General features: G+C 33.9%; 1 protein-coding gene across 1 annotated transcript in view; it reads left to right on the top strand.

Annotated features, from left to right (window-relative positions):
* Window positions 1-26,730, top strand: part of TBC1D22A (TBC1 domain family member 22A) — a 150,484-nt gene that overhangs the window by 110,149 nt on the left and 13,605 nt on the right. The window contains exon 12 of the mRNA XM_063396828.1: window positions 8,299-8,394. Within this exon, the coding sequence (XP_063252898.1) occupies window positions 8,299-8,394 (96 nt within the window). The remainder of the gene's footprint in view (window positions 1-8,298; window positions 8,395-26,730) is intronic.

Below are 26,730 nucleotides of genomic sequence, written 5' to 3'. Positions count from 1 at the left end.
TGTTGTTATTATTAAGAAGAAAATAGGTTTTTCTTAGAACAGACAAGGTTCTGGTATATATGTCAATCTAATAGAAATCTTCACAAAACTTTTGAATTAAATTGTTGTAATCCTCCCATTTACAGAATTAGGAATTTGGGGATTGTAGAGTTTTTATTTACTGAACAAGATTTTAGCAATATCTTTGTTGGATTGTTTCATATACTTTTCTCAAATTACCTCTAATATTTTGTTTAAGACTTCATTGAAACCACAACTTTGTCCAGAAAGGCACACGAGAGCCTTGCTATTTGGAAGTGACATATGTAGCCTAAAACATACTTCATGAGAGGATTTCTTTGAATTATGTGTTGGCAGTGTGTCAGTAAGCACTTTCTTCTTATTTGATGAGAAATTGGATTAAGCAACCATTTTTTAATGGTTACTTATGGTTAAAATGGTTAACCATTTTTTAATACTGTTACTCTAGATTTTGCTTTATTCTTTCAGTATAAATATGTGTAAAGATATTCTCACTACTTTTTTCAGTTGTGAAATGGTGGACTAGCACTTACTACTTTCTGTAGGTCTGCCTTGAAGTATTAATTTAATAACTTTTATGAAAGCTAATAATATGATAAAGCTAAAGCCAATTAATTAAACAATGATACAACTATTATACAACTATTTCAGTGTCTTTGAAATCCGTGACTAAAAGCTCCAGTGATTGTCTTGAGCATGTATTTCAGTAGATTTGATAACCCATGAATATCTGCAGAAAAGGATATCATTGTGCTCTTTTTAATGAACTAACAATTTCATACAAAAAATTCAGCAGTACCACTGTTTAGAATAAAGGGATACATGTAAATGAGGCTAGTGCAGAAATTATATTTAAACAATGCTGACAGTTCTTCTATTGTGCCCATTAATTAATTTTCCAGTATCGAGGTTCTCTGGGAATAAACTGTAAAAATAATTAAAATGATACATGAGATAAATAATTTTGAATTTCAAAAGGTGAAATAGGGAATTAGTTTAGTAAATATTAGTCATACTGCTTATTTGTGTTCATTTGCCTTTTAAAAGGAGGTTAGTGAGGAAATATGGTCTCATTTTGGTTCACATGATCTCCTGAAGTTCTCACAGGTGGAAAAGTTGCCATATTCCCTTTTAATCAGTTGTGCTTGCCACTATACCAAATCAATGGTTTGCTTAAAGCAGGTTGGCATTTATGTAAAGGTATTTTGCCTTGCAGCAAAGTAGTTCAGAATTTGTTGCAGCACATATTTGCTAATGATCTGGATTTAGTTTGTGTTTTATAAGTTAAATCATACTTTTAAATGGAATTCTGTAACTAAAAGCAGTGTCGATTTTAGTGTGACATAGCGTTGCTTTTTTTCCCACCACATTTTTGGCCAGCTAATCAAGTCTCAACTTGAGACAGAATTTGAATGTTGAAGCACAAATTAAATTAGTGATTTCAGATAGAATGAATGGGTTTTAATTAGAAGGAAACATCAAAACAAATTTCTTTCCAGATGGACAGTCATGTCCGAATAATTGAAGCCCAGTTTTCAGCCTAGCTTAAAATTTAAGAAATTTTTACAGTGCATGTTCTTTCTGTTATTGAATGGTGAAACAAGGATGAAATCTAAATTTTGATATCCCAAATGTGCATGCCTTTGAAAATATCTGGATGTTTTTAGTCAAATCTGCCATGTAACCTATTAAAAAGAAATAGCCTGCAGGTTTTAGAAAGTTTTTTCTGCAACTTCTCCTTCAACCAAGCTGACGAGGCAGCTAGTTGGTCACCTCTGGGTTTATCCTTATCTTATTGCTCCTCAGACTTTCCATAACAACTCAGTACTTTAATACCTTCACACCTGCAAGACAGATTTTAAGTTCAGGTGGGGTAATCTCTGCAAATTAAAGATGCAAAGTGAGTTTTCTGGGAAACAGCTAGAGAGTTAGACTTTTCAAGCATGTGGAAATTTTTAAAAAGGCTCTTGGTGGTGTTGTCTTCTCATAACGCTGTTACAACTTGTGTGATCTGTCTGCCTAAGCCTTTTCTGAGGAAAATACTCAGGAATAAGGTGTGTAGAGGAGTATATGCTTCGCCTTTATATACATGAGAAGCAGAATTAATTGTATGCTTGTATTTCATGCTGTTACAGGCAGTAAATGACGTAGTGGTGTTCAGTGTTAATTGCACAGAGATTCGCTACTTTGAGTCATTACACTGTGTCATGGTTTGGTAAGATAATTAGGAACCATATTAATGGCTCTAACCTGAATAGTTTGTTTTTTAATACATCAGCTATGGTGAACAAAAAAAATATAGCCATAAATAATCAACTGCTCTCTAAAACCTAAACAGTGTAAATTATCTATTGTTATTGATGTGGGCTTATAATGTTTTGTGGCTCCTACTTGTTAATGCACTGAAACCAACCTGGAAGAGTTTAATTAGTTCTTGCTGCTAGTTCTTCCATTCTCACTGCCAAACCAATAATTTGCAGAAAGTAATTTTTTGTTCCTACTGGAAGTCCCACAAATATGTATATTAGATTGGGGTTTTATATACAGCCCTCACTATTGTTATTAAAATCACAGTGATTGATCTGTCACTGGCAGAATTCATGGTCACATTGCCACATCCCTGTTTTGCTATGTTCTGTGTATATAACTACTAGGTAAAATGGAAGTTGTTTGCCTTTTGAAGTTGTACCAATTCAAAGCAGTAGATTAAGTAATAGTTTTTCCAGCAAGTACAGAGAACAACTCATGGTCGCTTAACACTACAAATAACAAGAGGCTTATTAACATGGGAAATTAGAGGAGAGAAATTACGTTTTCTGATAGTCTCACTATCCATAATACTTCTGTGTCTGTCTAGATTCTTTTCAAAATAATGTTAGAAATAAGTGCTGCAAAGTATTCTCCTTGTGTAGAGTTCAGCATCTTTTTGCATTTGTATCCAAGGCATTTTTCAAGAAAACTGCTTTACTCCACTTTCTTCTGTCAATACCCAATTCAGCAAGAAAAGGCTTTAAGGGAGTTGCATAAGAAGTTCCATTCCTTTGCTAAGATCTAGCAACACTCCTATGTGCAAAGGTAATAAAACACCACACAAGAGGAGGAAAAATAGCCATAAAAGAAGGCAGTTCAGTGTTGGACATGAAAGCATTTCATTGAGTGAGAATCCACTTGACATCCTAGTCATGACTGAACTCTCTAAAAACTTCATGATGAATCCTTTAAAACAACCAAATGAGAAACATTGATTTTTGTCTTCCACCACAGTTTATTCTGGAAAAGCTAGGACAAAAAAGTCAAACACACACTTTGTTAGTTATTTTTTTAATCTATTTGACTTGAGCATGTTAGCGAGTGAAGAGGGCAGTAATTTAAACTTCCATTCTGAAAATACAAGGTCATGTGGAAATTTATATGAAAGATGCTTCATAAAACTAAATTATTAGTTGAAGAGTGGATAAATCGGGTAAATGGTAATTATCACTGGCATCCATTTATATTTGACATTGATTCGTAGTCTTAACATGAATTTTGCATGCCATATGGAGGATTCCAACCAGGCAAGGTATTGATCCAAAAAAATTCCAGCAGTGGTCTGTGTTCTTTGTGGCTGGGATTTCACAGCAGAGGTTTGTATCACAAGTCATATTTTAGGAATTGTTGCCAAGTTGTTGATTAGCTCAGAGAGGCCAATGACATTGTTGTGAAAAGTGATCTTCACCATTAGATTTGCCAAATCTAATGGAAGATTGTATGATAAGTAATTTTTTTGAAAATGCCTAGCAAAAATAGAGAATTTAAACACAGTTCTTGTAATGTTTTTTTAAAAATAGCTCTTCTATAAGGGATTTAGTGAACTCCAAGGGTTCAGATATTTGCATAGTTTTTTGGCTGTGACCATTTCTTGCTTTATGTTATGACCTGGAAGTGTTATTTTCCATTAGAGATTTTGAAATGCTATGAAATATGTTTGGATCGGAATTTTTTATGCAAAGATCAAAACTGCCCATAAATTTTCATGTTAATTGATGGATGTTTGCATTAGAAACAGCTGCTTGTAGGCCTTACCTATAGGTTATGTTTCATGGTTGTTTGTTTTTGTTTTTTTAAAGTGTAAAAGACTGGCCTTGTTGCTATGTTTATGGTGAGATTGGATTCATCTTAAACAACTGCTGTTGGTCACTTATTGCTTTTAGGATCACCCTCTTGGGAATAGTCATAGTGAAGCAAAACCAGTGATGCAACACAATCCAAAATGTGCAAACTCATCAAAACTGTTGTTAATAGGTATTTTTGCATATAACTGTAAAAAAACTTTAAAACATGTGTAATGAGTAAAAGTAAAAATTTTAGCACTTTTTGAATAATTGAAATTTCATTAGGTAACTGACTGGAAAACTGACAAGCGGGAGAAGGTTATGATCCCACATGAGCTGGTAGGCTGCTGTGTATTATAAAAATATTTGCAGCCTGCAAAGTATTCCAGTATCTTTTAGAATGACAAGATTCAGGTGACTTCAATTCAGTGTTCTCTAAACTTGATTGTAATATTCTTTCACCATGACTAAATATGTCATTTTAAGAAAGTGTTGACATGATTTTTGTAGGGAAAAATCACACCTCACAAAGCTTTATAGCAAGTGAACACGTGGACCAGGTTGATGTAGAATATTGACAACACTGAAGAAGGTTCTTCACCGAAGGTTATTAAAGAAGAAACACAGCTGTGGAATTCAAGGGAATGCCCTTGTATGAATAATAACTCCCTGAAATATAGAAAACAAATGTTAAGGACAAGCAGGCAAATTTCAAAATTAAAGGAAATAACATGTAATTTTTTTGCAATTTGTCATGAGGCTTAAGCTCTTTCTGCTGAAGAGATAAAAAAGGACTACAGGAGCAACTGAGCAAAGTTTACTGACAGCACCATGTTACTGAGGGTAGTATAGGTGAGAGATGGACAACAAAGAGTCACAGGACTTCATATTTCTGTTAACAGCCTGGCATAAATAACAGGTAAAATTTGATGTGGACAGATATAAAGTGATATTGTATGTTTGGACCAATCCTAGCTTTACTGATATAACTATGGGCTTCAAGGTAGCTTCCTACAGTCAAGCACAAGGGGAAAATACAAGCTCAGTAGCAGTCAAGAATAGAAAAATAATAAAAAAAAAACCCCAAAAGTTAGGAATTACTGGAAAAGGTAAGAGAACAAACTATCACTATGACCACTATGAGAGTTATATTCTTTCTGCAACTTATATGCTATATACAGATCAAACCCTATTTCAAAATGAGAAAACTACAGGAAAGGATCCTTAAGAAAGCTGAGCAAAGGTGGTGGAACTGGTGCATGAGGAACCATGGAATGGGCAAACAGTTCTAGTCTGCAAAAGAGAAGGAAATATGAATGGATTGAAAAAAGTGAACAGGCAGTGATTCGTACTCTTTCACTGCAAATATCCAAACTACTGTGAATGAAACTTTGCAGTTTAAACCAGACATGCTATATGGCATGCACAGGTGTTTTGGAATTCTTTGTTCCAGGACTTGGTGATTTACCAAAAAGCTTACAGTTGCAAAAATAATTAGGAAGTTCAGACAAATCCATTAGCTCCTGTTAAATGGACGTATTCTGCAGGTTCTCTTAGGACATCTCTGAGCATGAAACCTTTGAAACTTGGAGTGTTCTGGGGAGCTACTTCTTTATCTTGCACTCCTGTACTCAGTCATCTGCTCTTGGTCATTCCTGGTGAGATGCTAGTTACTTTGATGGACATCTCTGGTGTGTTCTTGCTGTGTTTCTTCTCAGACTGTAACTCTTGAGTTTGTCTTGACAGTGAATTGAGTCTGTGCCTAGGAAGTCAAGGCTCCTGGCTGATCAAAAATGCAAAACTTGCAGGAGGAGGCAACATATTCCACTTTTCGTGATGTTCATGTTGGCTTCTTTCTCTTTTTCTGCCATAGATTGCTTGGATATTTTGGCAAAAATTATTTAAGTCTCTTTTCACCTAAACTATCTGCTCTTTGTAATACGGTAGAAATGGAGTTGCTTAAGGTTGCTTTATTCACGCGTAATTATTGAGTGTTTAGAAGTCCTTGTGTCTGAGCTATTACTTGAGTGTGAAATGTGGTTTAATACCATAACCCTGACAAAATTTCATAGCTTTAATTTTTCTGAGTACTTAAACAATAATCTTCTATTGTATATAAGTACAAATATACAATAACATTTGTATATAAATATAATAGCATGACGTGTTACACTCCCTAAATGTTCAAGTACCCAGGGTGGAAGGCTGCTTAGTCTAATCATTGACAAGACAATAATAGGTCTTGTCATACAACAAAATTTGGATTCTTTTGGTGGTTGTCTAATTCAAGAAGTTTGGGGAGTGCAGCCCAAAGAGTGCCTTTCATTTCAGCTGCAGAGGAGATCTAGCATTTGCAGGGCAATGAGATATTTGTAATGTTAACAATCTAAATGATTTTTATTGATAGTGACAGATGGTTCTTAGATAATTTGCTCAGAGTCATCTGTAATATGTTCAAAATAAGTCTTCTGGAAGGTTGTACATCTGCCTTGAGATTTTTTCTAAAATATTTAAATCAAGGTCATTGTTTATTCTTGATTTTAAATAGCTTTTAGCTGGTAGTCTACATTTCTGTACATTTAGAGATCAAACTGTTTGTAACTTCAAAAGCTGCAAATGGAAAAGTATAATAGGTATCAGGTGTTAGAAAAGGCAATTATGCATTAGCTGTTTTACTCAATTTCTAAAACTGTCTAAAACTATCCATTGGAAATACTTTGTACCTAGACTTATCTCTGAAGCATGATGAATTTTTAAATCTGTGGGGGATATGCATTTTTTCTCTAATGAATTGCATTTTTAAACCTATTTTGTTTCATTTAAAAGAGCTTCATTTTGAAGAAACTTTTATTGATGAAAAAACCCCAGAAAAATCACAAGACAAAGTACAGGTTCTAATACACGTCTAGATAATTTTTCTACAATTCCTTAAAAGTATTTCCAAAATTAGCTAATTCTTATTTTCAGTTCCAATTATACTTTTAAACTTCAAAGCTTCCCTTCAAATAATTGGCATTATCTCTTTCCTGGAACCTTACTGATTTGGTGGACCAGATGGTCTGTAGTTTCTGTAGCTGTTAACAAGGTGTTTTACAAATCTCTTCTAGCACACTGCTCTTTTATCAGTCATGGAGAGAGGAGAAGGAAAAGTAGAAATACGAGAATATTTTTTCCTTTTCATTTGTTATGGTTAGGAAGCTTATTTCATAGATTTTAAATACCATGTTGTTTTAGGTTAAATAGCAATAGAATAGGTATTTTGTCATGTTATGCTTTATGTAGAAAGTTGTTTCAATTCACTATACTTGAGTAAACCACTGTATTTTTCAAAAGAGTAAACTTCAGTTTTGAAATGACCAGCAGAGAATATGAAAAAACTTGCTATATTTTTAAAGCACTATAATTAAATCTTGTAAATTATATAGATGTCAGCATTTAAATATACCTCCATTTGCTAGATTATGTAGTTTAATTTTTTAAATTATTATTTTCAAATTTTAATCTAAGATTAATTATGTGAAAACTTACTCATGCTTTTTAAAGACCTCATCACAAAATTTGCTAAACTCTTACGTGAAATTAAAAAATACTCATTTTTTAGGGGGAGTTTTATAAAGTGATGGAATCTGCTGACTTGAACCAGAACAGAAGACTGCAGATCTGAATACCAAACTGATCTGTAAATATTTAATCTTATGAGTAGGTTTTCTTCCTGTAGTGAAAACATCTAATTCCTTTCAATATAATACAAATTATTGTTATTTTTACAATGCTTAATAATTTCCTATATCAAAATTTCTACTTCAAAAGCTACTGCTAGTAGTAGAGTTGACTTAATAATGGAGATGAAACATATTTTCACGCCACAGTGTTGAGCTGTAGTACAGTATTTCATACCAGATATAAGCTAATGGATAACACCAGAAATGGAAAACACATCAGTAAAGAATGGACTTAAGTATGAGAAATGGAAGCTGCCTCACCTCTATCCCTGTTACAGATAATAGCAATGAATAGGTTTGGCATAGATTAAATGCAAGCATCTTTGTGATACAAAGAGAGACAGATGTAGCTGACATTTGTAGTTAGAAGTAAATGTCATAAAAATACACTTGGGGCATATGGTGATCAAAATTATTATTATTTGTGTATTGAAAGGATGATCTATTTTTATTTTTTCTAGTCTGAACCAGAGGGTTTTTCTCACTTCCACTTGTACGTCTGTGCTGCCTTCCTTGTCAGGTGGAGGAAAGAGATCCTGGAGGAGAAGGATTTTCAAGTAAGTGAAGGGGATATTTTTCAAGCACAGAGTGGCATTTCTTAAATTTACCTTGCTAACATTACTTGGGGATGAATTTAAGACAAAATAGGAGCAGCAAAACCGGTGATATCTTACTAGAGTTAGAGTTGCTCCAAAACTGTTAGACCTGAAGTGATGGACTGTAAGCAGTAGGAGATGTGTTTTCTTTGTTCACTCCGAAAAAAAATGCTATTTTAACTGAGGCAGGCTTTGAGAAGATGATCTCTGGAGATACTGTCGCCTTGGTATTTCGCAGAGATTTTCTGAAAAGATAACTGGATTTTTGAAATCTTAAATGCATCACTGAAGTATTTGTTTATAATTTCTCATCTGTATAATATAACATTCTCTAACAAGGTCACGTTCATTTTTTCAAAAAAGCTGGGCAAGCAGTCTTTTAAAATAAAGAGCCTGTTTTTTGTTAGGAAGTAAAAGAACTTTGGCCCCCTACATTTCAAAACCATACATTTTTTCCAGCAAAAAGCATATCAGGAAGTTGTTTGTAAGAAGATTTGAATATGGTAGATAGACAAATCATTTGCATACATCCATAGAAGTCCAGTTATTTTTGTGAACTGGTGACAGTTCACTCTCTTAGAAATATTATATTGAATTTTACCCTACCATACATATTGAATGCCTAAAAGGCTTCAAAGTCTTGTTTGAAGGCTGAATGTGAAAAGCTTGTGCTGCAAAGCCCGCACCATTGCCTACCCTGGGGAAGTGGCCCATTACCAGCTTATTTTCTCACCAGCTGACTGAACTCTGTGGCCCTTTACAAATGAACCATTGTGCAAATTTGTGTATCACTTCCATCTATTTTATCTTCATGAAAGGATTTATTCAGAGCTGTCATAGCCTGTCTTTGAAATTAATAAATCCCTAAGGGCACAACATAACAGCTTTAATTCCTACTACCTGCTAACACTGTCAGATTTTCTCAATTTATGGTACTTTGTCAAAATCATCTCTAATGTTGGTATCCATGCCTCTTGATTACAATTGTTAATCCTCCCTAGTAAATTTTTCATGCTGATTTCCCACAGCAAAGAGCATCATTTCCCTCTCTCTACCAAATCTATTACAACTATGCTTCAAGTAAATAATACCATGGTATAGTACTATGAAGACTGGTTTTGTTCTCCTTACAACACATTCAGATTTGTGCACTTATTTAATAATTAAGATATTTCTGTGTGGTTTAATTTCTTTATAGGCCATGTAAACTGGAATATAAAGTACAAAAATCAGGAATACACTGGAATGCATATATCATATTGCTTTGGATTGCTTACAACATAGAAATGCAGTTGGTAATTTTGAGGATCTGTAGATCCATTCTAATTTTATCACCATCATATGTTATCTCTAAAAGCCTTGGCCTTCTTTATTGTGTAACATGACCTTTTAAAATGGCTGAACTAAAGTGTTATCAATTCTCTAAATGATACTTCTGTCCCACAGGCAAGAATAATATCCATTATTCTTCCACTTTGATAATAATAGCTGTAGATCATTGCCTAGTCTTCAAAGTAATAAGCACTTAAACTACATTGGAAAATTGGGAAGTTCAGTAAATGCTGTTTGGAGTACTCTGATTGCATTGAATTCACATTATTGAGAAGTCATAGCTATAGTACAGTTTGTACAGAAATTTTTTCTTCTGTAAACTGTATCAAGAATTACATGTATTCAGTCATTTCTCTTGCGCGCAGCATGTGTTGTATTTGTTTTTCTGCATATGACAGGAATAAGGGAAATCTCTCCTAACTGGCAGTCAGAGGGCCTGGTTCTTTTCTGCTAGCTATTAAAACTCCTGCTCTTTTTTTCATGTCTGTTTGACATCTTTCAGTAGAAATACAGACCTCACAGGAATTTTAAGTTGGAATAATTTCCCAAGAACCTCAGGTGTGGCACTGTGCCAGAAGAGACACTGAACAGATTTTGAATGAAAGACCAATTTTAAAGGAATTGGTTACGCAATACTTTTATTCTTATTATTTGATGAAGTATAGTATCAATAATATTACAGACAGGATGATGATAGAAAATAGTCTTTGCACTTGAGATACTTGTTTTCATTCTTTTAAGTATGTCTGCAACCAAGCAATCAGTAAAAGTATATTTATTCTTCCCAATGTGAGCAAAATAATTGACTTAGATACCAAATGTTCATCCCTCAATACTTCCCTATTACAGACACACAATGTGTGTGGTTGTAGTTTTGGGGAATTTTTTGTGTATTGTCATGTAGCAGAGAAATAAATTTAGAAGTGGAAGAAGTTAGGCTGGACTCACACTATAGAGTGTTACAACCTGAAAATTGCTTGGTATTTGGTTTATATCTGTAGAAATAAATATTAAGATATGAAGGGAAGGAAGTTTTGATAAGGTAAGGGTGGAAGAAATAAATGTTTCATCTTAGGTCTCCAGATGTTCAAAGGTTCATGTGTATATATTATATGTATATATATATTATAGATGTACATGTATATACCTAAACAGGTGGATATATAAACTTGGAACACAGGCATGTAACACTGTGTTGATGCCCTGCCATGTTTTTCATGTTTCAAATAACATAATGAAATAATTTTTTTGTTGTGAGGTGATAATCAAGTCATGATGATAGTTGTCCTTGTTTGAATCATTTGAACAAGTCGCTTTTACTGCCATTTATTTGTTTAAGTAGAAAATATCAGATGGTTTTATTTTCCTAGGAGTTTAAATCTGCTTACATTTTGTCCTACTTATTCAGTAATCCTTCTAGTAAGCTATAGTCCCATTTTGAAATTTGCTATTTAATGCAACGAGCTGTGTGATGCAATGCTGTGTAATGAGGACAAAAAATATTACATTCAGCAATTTTCAAATTCCCCAGAGTCACTTTTTGATAGCAGTGAAATTAAACTGACATGTTTTCAGGGAGATGTTTTAAATAATTCATGCCCATGTATAATACAAAGATTAATATTATGGAAAAGAATGAGGGGTTTTAAAGTTTTTGTTAGAGCTTGTTATTCTCTCTTGGTTCTCACTTCTAGGGAGTCCTCTCTATCTAGATAAGGTGCCCCACAACCCAGGCACAGAGAAGTAGTTTGGATAGCTCTGTTACTCTATTCATAGTTCAGATTGGCAGTTCATACTTCACATGTGGGGGAGCAGAGAACACAATGGCTGGGCAGTAAATGGCAGAAATTTTAATGCTGCCTTAGATTTTCCCTTGTAACCAGTGTGATTTTATAGACTCAAACAGGTCACTCTTGGTGATGATATGAATATTCTGTGTTAATTTACTGGTTCCACACTAGTGTCAGACAAAAAAAAAGAAAAAAACAGTAAGCTTAATATAAATAATTTTTTAATGTAAATTAAATACTTTTGAATATAAAATGTGAAATTCATTTAGCTTTTACTATCTAAGCTTAACTAATTAAATGTGCAAGTAATGAAAACCTTTCAGCCACCATCAGCATCTCTCAGACTTTGGTGTACTGTTATTCATTTTCCTAACTACAGCCATAATTCCAAAAGTCTCCTGAATTCTTTAGAGGTGTGGATAGCTGATGCTGTTAAGTGATAAAACATTCATGTATGATTTTGTACATATTTGGAATTACAATATTAGTAGAAAATATGGCTCCTGAGTTTACTGTTGGAATGTACAAGATATCAGAAAGATTTTACAGAACCAAGACTTCAGGGACTAGATTCAACTGTTGAACTGAATATAAGCTAGTGATAATTATAATTAAGTTAGTAATAGTTGAATTCATACTGGCTTATCTGTGAGATTTGTACTTAAAGGAAGTTACAGTTTTGTTGACATAGCTGAGCTACAAAAATATATTCAGTATGTTGTGCTAAGGAATCTGTCTTGCAGATCTTTTCTTCTTCATGATTTTAAGAATAGGCTTATCTAAAAGACATTTTCACCCATGCTGTCACCAACTCACATCTTTATTACTGCATTGTCCTTTTCTTTGTCTTTGACAAATGCATTTTTGCTCCAATTACATTCACCCAGACTGCAAAGAAGCTGTAAAGATTATTTTTCAGTCCATCATTTTTTCTTGCTTTCTTGCTCTGCATCTCCCTTAGCTCCCTTCCTTTCAGGGCACCAAGGAAAACTTAGACACTTTGTCTTTTGAGGACTTTAATGGACTAATACTGACACCTTACATGGCATCTCAGATTCAACACTGAGATGCTGACTCCAGTCTATCAGCCCGTGATGACAGCTTCATTACCCACTTGCATTCACAAGAAAGTAATGGTGCTATCTCCCACTTTGCCACCCTACTTAAACGGAGCACCTAATGCAGATAGCTACTTTGCCCTAAGTAATTTCAAGTTCTGGTTTTTTGCTCTGCCCAGAATAGATTTGACAGGTTAGCTTGAGTCCGTTCGTAACATTTAGTCACACTGATGAGTTTTGTGTTGCTTCTTTTTACTTTTCTGCAAATTTGTTGTCTTGCTTCATACTTGAGCCATAAAATCTTCAGGGTAGTGACTGTGCTTTATTCTTATTTATCTAAATAATTATTATTTAATTATTTTATATCTAAGAAGTAAGTCTTATTGACTTATTTACCAAAACGAATGTATGTGCGATTGTATGTCTTATTAAAATTTAGATAAATGCTGAATAACAAGATGCTTAGAAGACAAATTCATTTAATTTCATTTCTGCTGTCTATGTAAGTAGTGAGCTTTAGTCTAAAAAGTTTGATATTAATATCTTTCCTAGAAATTATCTACTATAGAAACACGTCAGATATCAGAGATGTAATTTCATACTATCTTTTTACACTCAGCTACAGTAATATAGATTTCATTAATCTTTTGTGATCTTTACATAATTTATGATGTAAATTTTTAAATTTTACTTTTTCTGCTTACTTCATATTATATGAGGTGTAATTCACAAATCTATTTTAACATAGCTTCTTGATATGTACTGTGCTAAAAAGTTTGTATCCATTGCTCCTGCAGTAAAAATAAATGTTTTTCAATTAAAGAAAAAATTAAAAATTTATGTGTCTGATAGAATTCATTTTTTGAACAGAGGTGTGTTTGCCCTTCTTCTCTTCAAGCTCTATAATTAGATGATTTTGTGGTTATGGACCCTGTGCCCTCATTCTTCTGCCAATAGGAATCAGTGAGACTAAAAAAAACCGTGCCAAAACCTGTAAAGAATTAAGTACTGTGAACATGGAAAACTTTCTAATTGTAAAGAGCCTGACTACTAATACTGCTGTGATTTTATTCCCTGCTGAGAGCACTTTTGGAAGATGTTCCAAATATTGTCATGTGTTTCAAGAAACGGGAGGCTCTGCTGTTTTAGACTTTGAAAGTCATAGCTGGCAATGTGATCTATCATGAGATCACTTCTTAATCTCTGAGTACTGGTAGCAGACAGCTGGGATTCAACACTCTGAAATCATTTATGTTCAGAAGAGCCAATTTACAATAATGAAATTGCTGACTTTATTTTTGCACGCAGAGCTTAATGAACAGAGAATGATGTGAGCGGTAATAGTTTAACTGCTCTTTTATCAACCCTACTCAACTTTGTCAAAAGCTGCTGCATATTTTGATTGTCATGAATATCTGAACTCGGTCTCCACATGTGAATGTGTTGTAAATTAAACACAACGGTGCAAAGATGTTTTGCATACAGTCTTAGAAGTACAGGTTTTGTCCCACATAAATTATTATTGCAAAGTTCTAACACTGCACTGAAATGTAACAGACTGTAGATCACCCTTCTTTTAATACTGGTCCACTTGCCCTCTGTCTAGAAAGCTATTGGAAGATTCTGATCAGCTTATATGGTACACTAAAAATGGCTTAAGAAGCATGAAAAAAGAAATAAAAATTGTAATACTACCCTTATTTATCTCTTCCTGTATGGCTTTCCATTTTCTTTTGATTACACTGTAGGCCTATTTTTCCTATGTTATACATTGTTTTCCCCCAAGGTTTGCCTTCAAATGTGCCAAGCTGAGAATGAAAATAATTTAAACAAACAAGCAAACAAAGCCCACTTTTGATTTATATCTTATATAGCTAGCAATGTGTGTATTTTCATTCCTAAATTTCATCTCTTTTTTTTTTTCATTTGCTTGAGTTTCTGGGCCAAGAGACTATGGGAATAATATATTACTCATGCCTAGCATGTTAAAAATAATATTTAATATGCTACCAGTAATACAGATAAATTTTGTAATACCTGAATTTGAAATCTGCCCATTTCTGTTGCCCTCCTTCCATCTAGCTCTCTCCCAGAAGTCCTCCTTCCTCCTCAAGATATTTGGAACAGTGGCACATAGTAAAATTACTAGCTATAGTAAAATGCTTTTGAACTACAAGTAGCTTAAATGTATGTATTTGCTACTGAAACTCAGAATTTATTCTGTGATATGATCTAGTCTAATATTATCAGATAAATCACAGCAGTCAGTGAGACTAAGCCCTGCTCTCTCCAAAGCACTTGAGGAAGAAGTAGTCCTTGAACACCTAATCACAGCAGCCATGAGTTATCTTGAGAAATCTGTCCAGGTTTGTTTGTTTGTTTGTTTGTTTGTTTTTTTGTACTGAAATAGCTTGGTCAAAACAGGAAGAAATTTTCAAAATCCCTGCTGAAGGAGACTAGTTTCCCAGGGCTAGCATACTGTATCAGTAGAAATTTTATTTGGAAGGCAGCATGAAAAGTGGAAAACTGAAACATTGCTTATAACAAACAGGACAAGGATCTTCAGCTTTTGATATTGGTATAAGTAGAATAAATTTTTAAATTTTTTAAAAGATCCTAATCTTTTATAAATATTTCTAACTGTAATCTCTGTTATGAATGTTAAGATTTAGTGACTTCATTTTTATCCTCACCTGTTTTAAGTGCAATTCCAAGGCACGTGGCTTTTGTGACGAAATTTATTTCTCAGTTTAACAAATCTGAGAACCAAGGTACAAGGAAATGGTAATAAGTGCCTTCTTCCCTAGCACATCAGTTGAGTGCATCTAAAAGGGAATGAGGTACTTCACTGTAAAAGCTGCAGTGGCTCTTTCTAGAGGAAATGTGTAAGATGTAAAAAGAGTACAGACAATTATTTTGCAATAATGGCCAGCTACTTTTTCTTGAAAGTAGATGGGAAGTATGCTTGAAGAACAAAGGTCTTAAGAACTTATGTCTCTCATCAGGACAGTTTGGAGATATATTTTGACTCATTACACACAAGTGTCAGTTTGTAATACTTTCACATTTGAAAAAAAAATACCAAAAGGCATATAGTAATTTATAGTCCTGAATAGTCTGAATTTTCTTCCATGTAAATGTTCATGCCTTTAGGAAGATTGCATTTCATCAGGTTTTTTTCTGCAGTCAGTTTCAAATTAAGTTGTTATTTGAACAGTTTGCTTTTCTGATAGTCAGGGGATGTGTTGCAATTTTAGATGATGCATCAAATTAAAAAGTTCAAATGTAAGCACTGAAAGTGCAGATTTATGCTTGCATTTTTCATGTGTGACATACTGCAATTCATTAACTTCTAACCCTTCTTTCATACGGAACAAAATCTTTAACAACAGATGTAGTGTATTTGACAGCTGCGTTCATTATACCATATATTAGTATGACAGAGTCCTTACTCTGGTGTTTCTCTGTGTTCTTCAAAAAAACTCTAAGCAACTATATCACAAAGTGAGCAGTTACTTCTATTTTCTAAATCAATTAACTGTGATATTAGCTAATGTCTTCCTTATTTTTCAAATATTAATCTTTTAAGTAGCAAAGATGTTAACCAGCTGCATAGTTCAGTACAAATATCGTATGAAGATATGATTCATGTTTCAGAGACCAGTCAGATTGAAAATGTGTTACATTATGTACTTTGGCTTAAGGTTTAGTCAAATAACTGAATCCTGTAACTCAGGTCTAAATTAGAAATAAAGTAATTTTAAATTACATTTGTAGTCAGTGGAAAGACATGTATGAATTAGTCACTTCTGATCTCACCCTATCCTGTACAAATATTTATGTCACTGTATTATTTATGAAGGAATATGGCATTGACAGAAATTAGAATTCATCTGTTAAATCCTACATTTAATGATCTGAATATTAAATACTCTGTGAAGACTTCTTTGAGGATGTGAATGTCTCTGCAAGCCCAAATGTTGTTTCGTGTACTGATTGTTACCAGAGATGTTGCCAGTAAAGAGGAGGGATGGAAGCTCTGAAGCATCCAGGAGCTAATCCAGTGGAGACTGCTTGGTAGAGGGAAAGAGATATTGAACATAATTCCTCTAAAACTTGCTCATGTGGAGAAAAACCGTAGGACATAGTGTTTATACAATTCATATTGCTTGGACGATCCTTTTACATTCTGAATGTTCTCAGGCAGAAGGAATTGGTTTCTTTAGCATGCATTCCTCTTTTGGACAGAGTTATCTGACTCTTCAGAGACTCCTGAGCCCTTGCCTTTGAGTGCACCCTCATTCTTATAATTTGAATTTAAATTAGTGTTTTAATTTAGTGTTAGTGTTTAGTGTTTAAATTAGTCCTAATTTAAATTAGGAATTTAGTGTTACAAGATTTGAATACAATTTGGGCTTTTTAATGGGAAACACATCCTTGTGATTATAATAGGAAAATACCTTTAACTCTTGTTTAGTAATATATCTTTTACTGTCACTGAGTGAGCTCTAGAATTATTTTTTATTTTACTTTATAGTTATTCTGTAAAATCATACTATGTGTTCTGTATATTCTTGCCAATAATTGATTTAATGTATTTTATTGATTGGGTTTAAACCTTACCATGACTATGCATTTTGTATAGTGACTAATTAGCAGAGCAACCTAAAAAGGAGTATTACCAACATATCACTTGGTCTTTGACTATCTGCCAGTCTCTTCAGAATGAGAGCTTCTTGAAGAAAGAAATATAAAGGATTAAAACAAATAGAGGACATGGAGATTTTCCTGGATGTAGACCATCAGAGATCATTGCAGTAACAAGGGCATAGTAATAATTCCTGTCTTGAACTCTGGCTACCATAAAAGCTACAGGATCTCAGCTCTTTAATCTTGTGAAGCTGACTACATAGTGTCTGCAAAGTTCTGCAGTTTACCCAAATCTTTATTTCATTTTGCGCCCTGAAAATTGCATATTTTGAATGTGATTAGATTATCCCCATTAACCTTTTAATGTAATTGGTCAGCTTTTCCTGTTTTCCTCAGGAATTAATTCTCAATTTTTTAATGGAAATTGCTTAGTGAAATTGGTGCTAGATTAAGTGCTTTTTTCTTTATGGTTTTCGTTAATGCTGGTTTTAATTGCAGGAGAATGTTTAATATGGCTTTATCTCCCTTATGTGATTGTTTTTCTTGAAGGTTGTGCTTGCAGAATTAACTGCCACCTAATAAATAGGCCCAGATGTAGCAACAAAAATGAATAGCAAATGCAACTTTTAGAGTGAATGAGACTGGCCTGGACCGACTGTAACATAATCATTGCTATTTTAAAGGAGGATCCTTTATGAACAATGTTACAGACACCAGTGTTTGGATCCAAATATTCTGATGGGGTTATAAAGCATTCATGCATAAGATATTTAACGATGGATAACTTTTTCCTGAGCTGAAGAGCAGTACTTGGAATTTCACACTTGCTTGCCTGCATTAAAATACATGAAGAAAATAAATATCAGGTGAAATGAATTCTAGTGATTAAGAACCATTACCAGTTTCAGATATAGTCACACAGAACTCTATTTCAGTGCTTATACAAATATACAGCCGTGTTTTGCCAAATGAAAGTTTGAGCTGTTAATTACATGAGAACACTTTAGGGGCATTGAGACTTTAACATGAGTTTTTATTTTTCTTTGATCCAAAGTATGTTTGTCTCTTCAGGAATACTGTGGTTTGGATTTTTCCACTGTGGATTTTACTGTGCAAGTACTTGAACAAACCCAAACAAACTGCCCAAACCCCTTGTACCATTTTTTTATCTATGATATAGGGGGACCACAGTTTTGCTATATTCAGCTGCTGAAGATAGAGGTTGAAAAACTGTAGAAAATGTGTACTGTTTAGAAAGACACATACCATTAATGCTACTAATGTGCAAAGAGCACAATGAATTCAAATTTATGAAAATGTAATATTATTCTAGAATTCATAAATCTGTAGGTTAAAATGAAGTCGTTAGGAGACTTTTTTTCTCCTCCAACTCTTTAAAATACAACTGCATATGAAGCGGAGAAATACCTGTTTAGGGACAGAGGACTCCTGACAGTCTGTAACAGTTTTGATCTTTTTTCAGTGAGTTTATATAAATAACTTTTGCTAAATCTTAATGGCTTCGGCACAATTTCCTAATAACTTTTAGGTTAAGTAGTTGTGATTACATCTAAAAATCACATTGTGCATGTCATAATTGAAACAGGATTCTATTTTGCTTATTCTAGAAAAAAGAATAAGGTTAAAAGTATTCACACAGAGCACAACAGGTAATGAGTATTGCTGGGCTAATAACCCTTTGGAAAGGATTCAAGGCTACAGATGGATTTTTGTTCTCTTATCCAGAAAGTAGTTTCTTGATAACCCTCTATGTCTTCGGATGGCTTTAAGTGAACCAAAATAGTAATTTGATTTTGGCTTCAGTTGAGTTATTTGACAAATTGAATTCACCATTTTTAGTAAATGCTGCTGTTGAAGAGTTAAATTGATCACAGAGCAAAAAAAAAAGGCATAGCATTTTGTATATTTTGGGTAGGTACTCAGGGATTCAGAGGCATGTTGCTGCTATTTAAATACAAACATACCTCTTTTCAAAGCATATTCACTTGGGCACATTGAGAATTAATAAGTTCAGTAAATAGGCTTCAAAACAAAAATGTTTAACAAATATGCAGAGCAATTCAAATATAATTTGCAGAGCATTTTACCAAGATGCAAATGTCTTAATCTTTCTGTTTTACTGTTAAGACTTGCACATATCATTGTTAATACTGCATAAAATCCTGACAGAAAATCATATGGAAAGGCTGAGCTGAGGTTTTTGCATCCATATTCTGGTGTTCTTAAAAAATGCTGTTTCATTCTGGTCATGGTGGTCTTAGCTGATCTTAAGTACCAAAACCAGAGAAAGCCTTCTACCAATAGAAAATAAAATTGCCGCCAGAAATTTTCAGTCTGGTGAAAGCTCAAAGGTATTGAATCTCCCTTTATGTTAAAAAACCAAGCAAACAAAAGAAAAAAGCCCCAACAAGCCCAGCCAAAACCATCCAAACCAGAAGAGGCTGTCTATGCTATCTGCTAAAACCCCCACATGTGTGCTTTTTACTGGGTTCGTTTATATAAGTTCCAACTATAATTTGTACATTGGAATAGCACATAATGTATAACTTTCCATGATGTTTGAATTTTCACCTGACAAAACAGTATACTTCTGGGCACTGTAGGGGATTTTTGATTCTTCTAAATTCCACTGGATGATCTTGTCAGTCCAGATTTCGTTTTTGCTACATTAGAGTCATCCTGTATCTTGAATGGTTTGATCATAATTACTTCTTTCTCAGAGGAAACATTGGGTTTGTCTTAATTGCAGAATTATCATATTTTAGCTTCAGTAAAGTTGCCTGTCTTAACAATTTGAGCCTTAGGATAAAAATATCTCCATAATGGTAGATATTTGCTGGAGAAAAGCAATGCCAGACTGTCAAGTGTGTCAACAAATTAAACTGAAGCTAATTCAGCCAAAATTGCTGTGGTGAAGATCAACAGAATTGAGAAAGTTGACTAAAACAAAATTACTAATGCTGGAAACATAAAATTGGAAGGTGGTTTAACATTTATTTTATAAAATGCCCATTTCTACACTCTTAAAGGGGAGAGAATTAGACACAGAATAATATAGATTTTACTTACAGTAAGATTAAAATTTCTAATAATATTTTAAGTAATTAAATGAATATCACAAATTTGAAAAAGTATTCCAGTTTATTTTAGAGCAACCAAAGTCCAGACTAAAGGTATTCAGCAAAAGAAATTCAATACCCAAAATTATACTCCAGTGGAATGATTGAACTTATTTGAAGATTTGATCAAAGAAATTAGAAATTAAAAGGTGAATTTTTAATTGGAGGTTGCAGGTGATCAATAGACAGTATTTCTGTAGTGCTTTCCAAATCTGGCTTTTCAGATAAAATCTTGTCGATAAGCTAGTGGGTTTTTTTGCTGTTTGGGTTCCCAGGAGTTTTCAAATTATTTGGTTATAGTTGTCAAATAGAATTGCTGAAGATGCACTATAAGAAATGCTAGAAAAATCCAAACCACACTATTCATGAAGATACAAAGAACACGCAAAGGTAAAGAAGGACTCTTTGGACCAAAGAAAAATAAAAACTCATGTTAAAATCTCAATGTAAATGAGCTGTTTTCATGTAATTAGCAGCCAAATTTCATTTGGCAAAAACATGTCTGTATGTTTCTATAATCATTGGAATGGGCTTCTGTGTGACTATATCTGAAACTGGTCATGGTTCTTAATCACTAGCATTAATTTCACCTGATATTTAGACTATATATTTTAACACACACAAGCAACTGTTGTTTCCTCTGATGTGTAGTTCATCATCTGCTCTGACTCTGACCATAATGAAGTCTCCCATCATAAAGTAGTGTGATAACAGTATAAATACAATGTAGTAACAGCATGATTTAACTGCATGAAGCAGCAGTGGAATGTTGTGGCTTTTCAAATCCATACTGCAACTTTGCTATCTCAACACGGTGTTGGAAAATAAATGAGGTAGCTTTAGGCTTGGAGTGGTTCCAGTCACCATAAGCAGTCTGACTTTGTGCTTTGCTTGGGCTGCAAGGATACTATTTCATGCTTCAGTCCTATTTCAGTCTTGCTGAGTGTGTTATCATTTCCCTTGTGGCAACACGATCACTCACCAATAAGCAATATACTCTAGGTCGTGAATGTGGAACCGCAATGAAATAATTTGCCATTTTATTACCTTTCTTTATGTTTACTTTTCAGAAAGAAATTAAAATTATTTTGGATATTTTTAGCTATTTGTATAGTTTTGGATATTTATTTTTGCCTCCATGTAGATTTTGAATACTCAGTCAATTTTTGTTAATATATCTACATGGGTATCAGAACTCTTCTTTTTGATGGGCTTGTTCACTTTACCAGTAGGCTATCCAAAGTTTTTCCTAATTTTCTGGCAGACTGTAAATAGGGAAACTCCACCATATCAGAGGATAATACTGTAATGAGACTGGTTTTCCAGTGACCACAGTGTGTTCAGCTAACAATAGTAATGAGTTACTAATATTGTCTGCAAAAAGAGCTTTATGTTCATTTTTCTTTATGGATTTTAATGAAAATCTTGTAACATGTAAGTGCTTCCTGTATGTGTGGCAGTTTTTGTTTATCTGTCTCAGAAAGCATTGTGGGAAGAAAATACTATGTTTAGGAAGATAATAAAAATATAGTTTTGATTACTAGTATTAAATTCTATTATTATCTGTCTAATAATAATTATTTATTACTATTTAGTTAGCCAATTTTCTTACTATCAGTTAAGATGAACAAATGAAACATTTTTTCCCCCATGTCATTCTTAACACCTTCATTTTTGTCTTTAATTCTGAAAAGTGAATCTATATTGGTGGATGCAAATGTGCAGTATAATAATTTCATACTGTGGTGTATTTTATTCTGTACACTTAAATAACACTTAACATTATCAACAAAAACATAATACAATGTCCTATTAGGAAGACTGAAAAATTACTTTTTTTGTTAATCATCTTCAAGAGGAGGCTTGTCTAGTGAATGTCTGTGGGAGTCAATATGAGACTATTCAGCATTTCCACTAACAAAATAGCTGATAATACAAATCTGCAGATGACACAGATTTACTATTCTGACAAAGTGAGGAGAGCAGAGCAGTTGCATAAACAAATCTTGAATCACTTGTTCAGCTGAACTCTTCAGGTGACACGTATTTTGATATAGTCAAATGAAAAAAATTGCAAATAAAGGAAAGTTAGACTAGGTCACACTGCTGGAGTGCGAGACTGTCGCCTGTGATGTGTGGCTCCAAAAGAGATCTGTGGGGTGGGCAATGCCTGTGTCTCTCCTAATGAGCTCCCAGGATGATGCTGTGGCACGTGGGAGTGATTGGATCCTTGAATTAATGAATCCAAGAGCTTTGTTTTGCTTTTTGTGCTTTTCCTTCTTTGTCAATATTGCATCCAGTTCTGATGTCTTAGGCCAAAGACATAGAGATGGCTCAGAGAGCATGACTGAAGTACTTGACATACTTAATTTGTCAAAGAGAAAACCAATTTGTGAATTGATTCATATATATCAGAAATTTGCTATGGAAAAAAAATCCAAGACATTAACTAATAATGAATTTCTGTAGGTCTTAAAGATTTCATATTGGTGGTTTTCCTGAAATTTAAAGAAACATCAACCATATGTTTAGGTTTAGTTTTTATTATCCACACAGGAGGTCACACCAGGATAAGTAATGATCTTCTCTGGCAGTATCATCTATGATGCTAGGAACCAGCCCCAAATTTATTTGTGTACCAGTCAAGTGATACTCCCACTGACATACATGGTTGCTATCATGTGTAGGTACAAAAAGCATCTGAAGCTCTCACAGTTGTTGAAACAGATAATGAACTGACCTGACAGTATAATTTCGAAATGTCAATCATCACTTCTAAAACATGTATAATGTTTTTGTCTACAAACAAATACTTTCTAAACATTTTAGAATCTAGTAATTTTTTAGTTATCTTTACCAACAGAGAGCACACATTGCAGTGGTAAATATGTCTAAAATTGTGATTCTCTGTAAAGCCTAGATGCAGAGGAAAAGCACTATTTTTGTTTAAAAAAGGTTAACAGTTATTGAGTAGTCACTGCTTTTTTTCTTATTGTTTTTAACTTTTGTCACTGTATCCTATACATTATTGAACTGTAGAAGCAAGTTGATTTTTTTCTGCCTCTAAATTGTGTCCTTCCTTGTCCAGTAATACTACATGAAGTAAAAAATAAATATATGTATATTTTCTGTTCAGACCTCTACCTCCAAGGATGCTGGGACTAAATTCCTTAGGGATTGAGCAGTGTGGTTTGGCGGCTGGGATACAGAACTGGCGTCCCTTTCATCTGCACATGCTGGCAAGAGTTGTTTGGTCTGATTCCTGCTACAGGAAAAGAAAGACATGATGCTAGTTGTGTATAATCTGAAGGGATTTCCTGTTAGCCTTGTTTTATGGCTTCTACTTCACAGTGCTGCTGTTGCTGTCCAAGTTTTAAATCAAATCTTCCACACAATGAAAATCTGATTTTACTGTCTTGTAAGTTTCTAGAGAAAGCACTTTCTGATTCATGTAAGATATATTTCTCTCACCAACCAATGTTTTTATTTATTTTCAGTAAATACCACAAAGGGATCTCTGCATTTTCTCCATTTCAATATAAAAAGAATGTTTCTTGAATAAAGAAAGAACTCCTGTTCATCCTGTGGAACTTAAGTGACCTGCTAAAAATGCACTGGCAGGACTTCCATTTAGTTAGTAATTCACAGCTGTCACTGGAGACATCTCTCTGCAAAGAAAACTATTTTCTTTCCATGTTTATTTGTTCAGCAGAACCTGCTGCATAACAGTGTCAATTATTGGCCTTATCAGTGTATAACCCTGGAGAAGACTAAAATCACAGGGGCCTGTACACTTGACAACCAAACTCAATCAAAACTACTGATAAGAGAACAAAGACAAACCAGAAGCTTTTGGAGTATGAGCTGAGTAATAGGATGAAGTGACATATGCCTTTCTTTGAGACAGGAAGATGGAAGAGTATTAATTTTCTTTCTTTCAATTTTCTGTTCTCTCCTATGGTTTCCTAAATGCTAGTGCATGTAGATTTTGCTGTCTTACAAGAAAATTGTCTCTTTGCAACTGTAAGACAGTAAAAATAACAAGAACTGAAATGCCTATTGTTTTGTCATCCTTGTAAAGAAATCAGAATTAGATTTTTTCCAGGAATGTCATTATGGCAGATTTACTATTACTATCATAGCCTCCTGGTTAGATCTTTCAGCTGCCATAAAGAGCAATATCTTTGCACAACTTGCTTGCTCTCTGTAGTGTTTTTTGCATTAGACATCGCTTTTCAAATATACTAAGAGCTCTCATTTATCCCATCTTAATTAGTTTTCTTCACAGTGGCATTTGCTTGCTGTTAGCTGAATGAATAGCAGTGGTTCCATTCAGTCCTCAGGAGCTGATTCACTAAAGCTTTGTGTTAACTTTTTTCCTCATGATTCTCACACATCTTGCTTAGTTTCAGATGCTGATCCCCATACGTCTGCAGGTTAAAAAGGGGCATCTGAAATCCTTAATAGCTCTTGTTCTCTACCACATTTATTCTTAAATATTGCCCCCATTGGGAAAAGATGACAGAGCATGGCACGGAACTGCTATGGCAGTGCCAGCTTGGAGGCAAGCCTATTAAAGCAACCCCAAATTGCCAGCAGCAATATACCTCTTAAAATTATATTTCATCTAGTTGACGTCTTTATTCTCTTCCGTGAGAAAAGGTCACATCTTCCAAGCTGTTCCATAGTTTCCTTTCTAGGAGATTATTGTGATAAATACAGGAATTCCTCCTCTCATCTGCCTGCTAAGGATGAAGCAGATGAGAGATGTGTCACTGTCAGTGACCAGCCCATCAAACACTTACGTTATACCACGCAGTGCGTCACTGAAATGTTTATCCATTAGAACTGCTGGTATCTTTTTTTACCAGACCCTGAAACACTCTTTGGTCATGTTTATTTATTTAAACAAAATGACAGTTAATTCACAAGGTATAGTTTTGTAAAAGAAATAATCGTGTCACAAGTCCAGTTATCCAAAGAAAATGAATTTAGGTATAATGTTGTCCTTAAAACCTTTTTGGTTTATTTGTGGTTTTGATTAATTGTATAACCACTTCAGATAGATTTTTTTGAGGCTTTCCTTTGAATCTCTGAAGGCCACAACCTTCTTCTTAATGTAACTGGAATTTTTACAGAACCAAGTGTGTGTAAGAACCCAACACCTGGGTTCTTACACAGCAAAAAAATATTTCTATTTTAGCAACAACTAGTATTACATAAACTCATATTCAGTTTATGTAATACTAGTTGTCACAGGTTAAAGTAATTATTATACAGTATTTGTCTCTCTATATTTATTCTCTCTGGTTTTAGTAATACTTCTCCTTACATAGTGGGAAATTAAGGACTTTGACCTATTTGATCTTTGATGATCATTCTGGAGCTGCTGTGTTCCTTGGCCAAACTGCTCTCTGGGTATTCATAAAATGACAAAGGCCACTGCTTTCAATGTGCAGATTCTTGAGTGTAAACTTATTTCCTTACGTGTGTGGACCAGGATTGCCAAGAAGAGGTAGTCATGGCCTAAGAGCTTCTAGGACTTTCATCTTGGAAATCTTAAAAATGAGCAGTCAGAAAAGATTAACCTAGCCCACTGTCACCCATTGTACTGAAAAAACATTCAGTTCTCTCATATTTGTGTCTGGGGGCTGTTCTTTTTGTACATAAGTAAAGAATAAACCCTGCATTCAGCTGTAGGTTTACAAATACATTTTTCATGAAGGTTGAGGCATTTATTATCTTTTATAGAAATTTGATCTCAAATTCTGGCTGGCCAATGTTGAGTTGTAGATATCTATTTTTATCAGTATAGTAATGTGTAAGAAAGGAAATTAAATTTATATAAAGAAATTGTGATAGTATTTTAATTGTCTTAGAAGTCCAGGGCCTTATGATATTTGTATGTACCTTAGGGCTTCCAAGTACTCCATTTAGAGTTATTATTTTTCTGTGGTTCCAGTAATATATCCTTTGTTTTGAAAATTTGCATTTCTCTGGGACTTGCATGAGAATTATGTGTTTGAGTTTTATGTAATTTCTTTACAATTGTGTTCAACACGAGTAGACTGGGAAATGAAAATTTGACCTTAGCAGAGGGTATTAGAATAATGTTGCTTGTTTAACCTGGTGAAGCAAAGTTTGATAGAGAATATGATCATCTTCTAGAAAGCCTTTGGATTGTTTTATAATGGGAGAAAAGATATAAGTCATAATGTAATTTTGGTGAAAGATCAAAAGTATATAAATTATTTCACTTTGATTTGTAAAACATTAAATAAAGTAAAGCATCTTGTATGTGAACTATCCGGACACAAAGAGCAGCAT

The sequence above is a fragment of the Prinia subflava genome, chromosome 4 (genome assembly GCF_021018805.1).
Source record: "Prinia subflava isolate CZ2003 ecotype Zambia chromosome 4, Cam_Psub_1.2, whole genome shotgun sequence".
In the NCBI taxonomy this organism is placed as follows: domain Eukaryota; kingdom Metazoa; phylum Chordata; class Aves; order Passeriformes; family Cisticolidae; genus Prinia; species Prinia subflava.
This window is presented reverse-complemented; position numbering and strand designations above follow the sequence as displayed.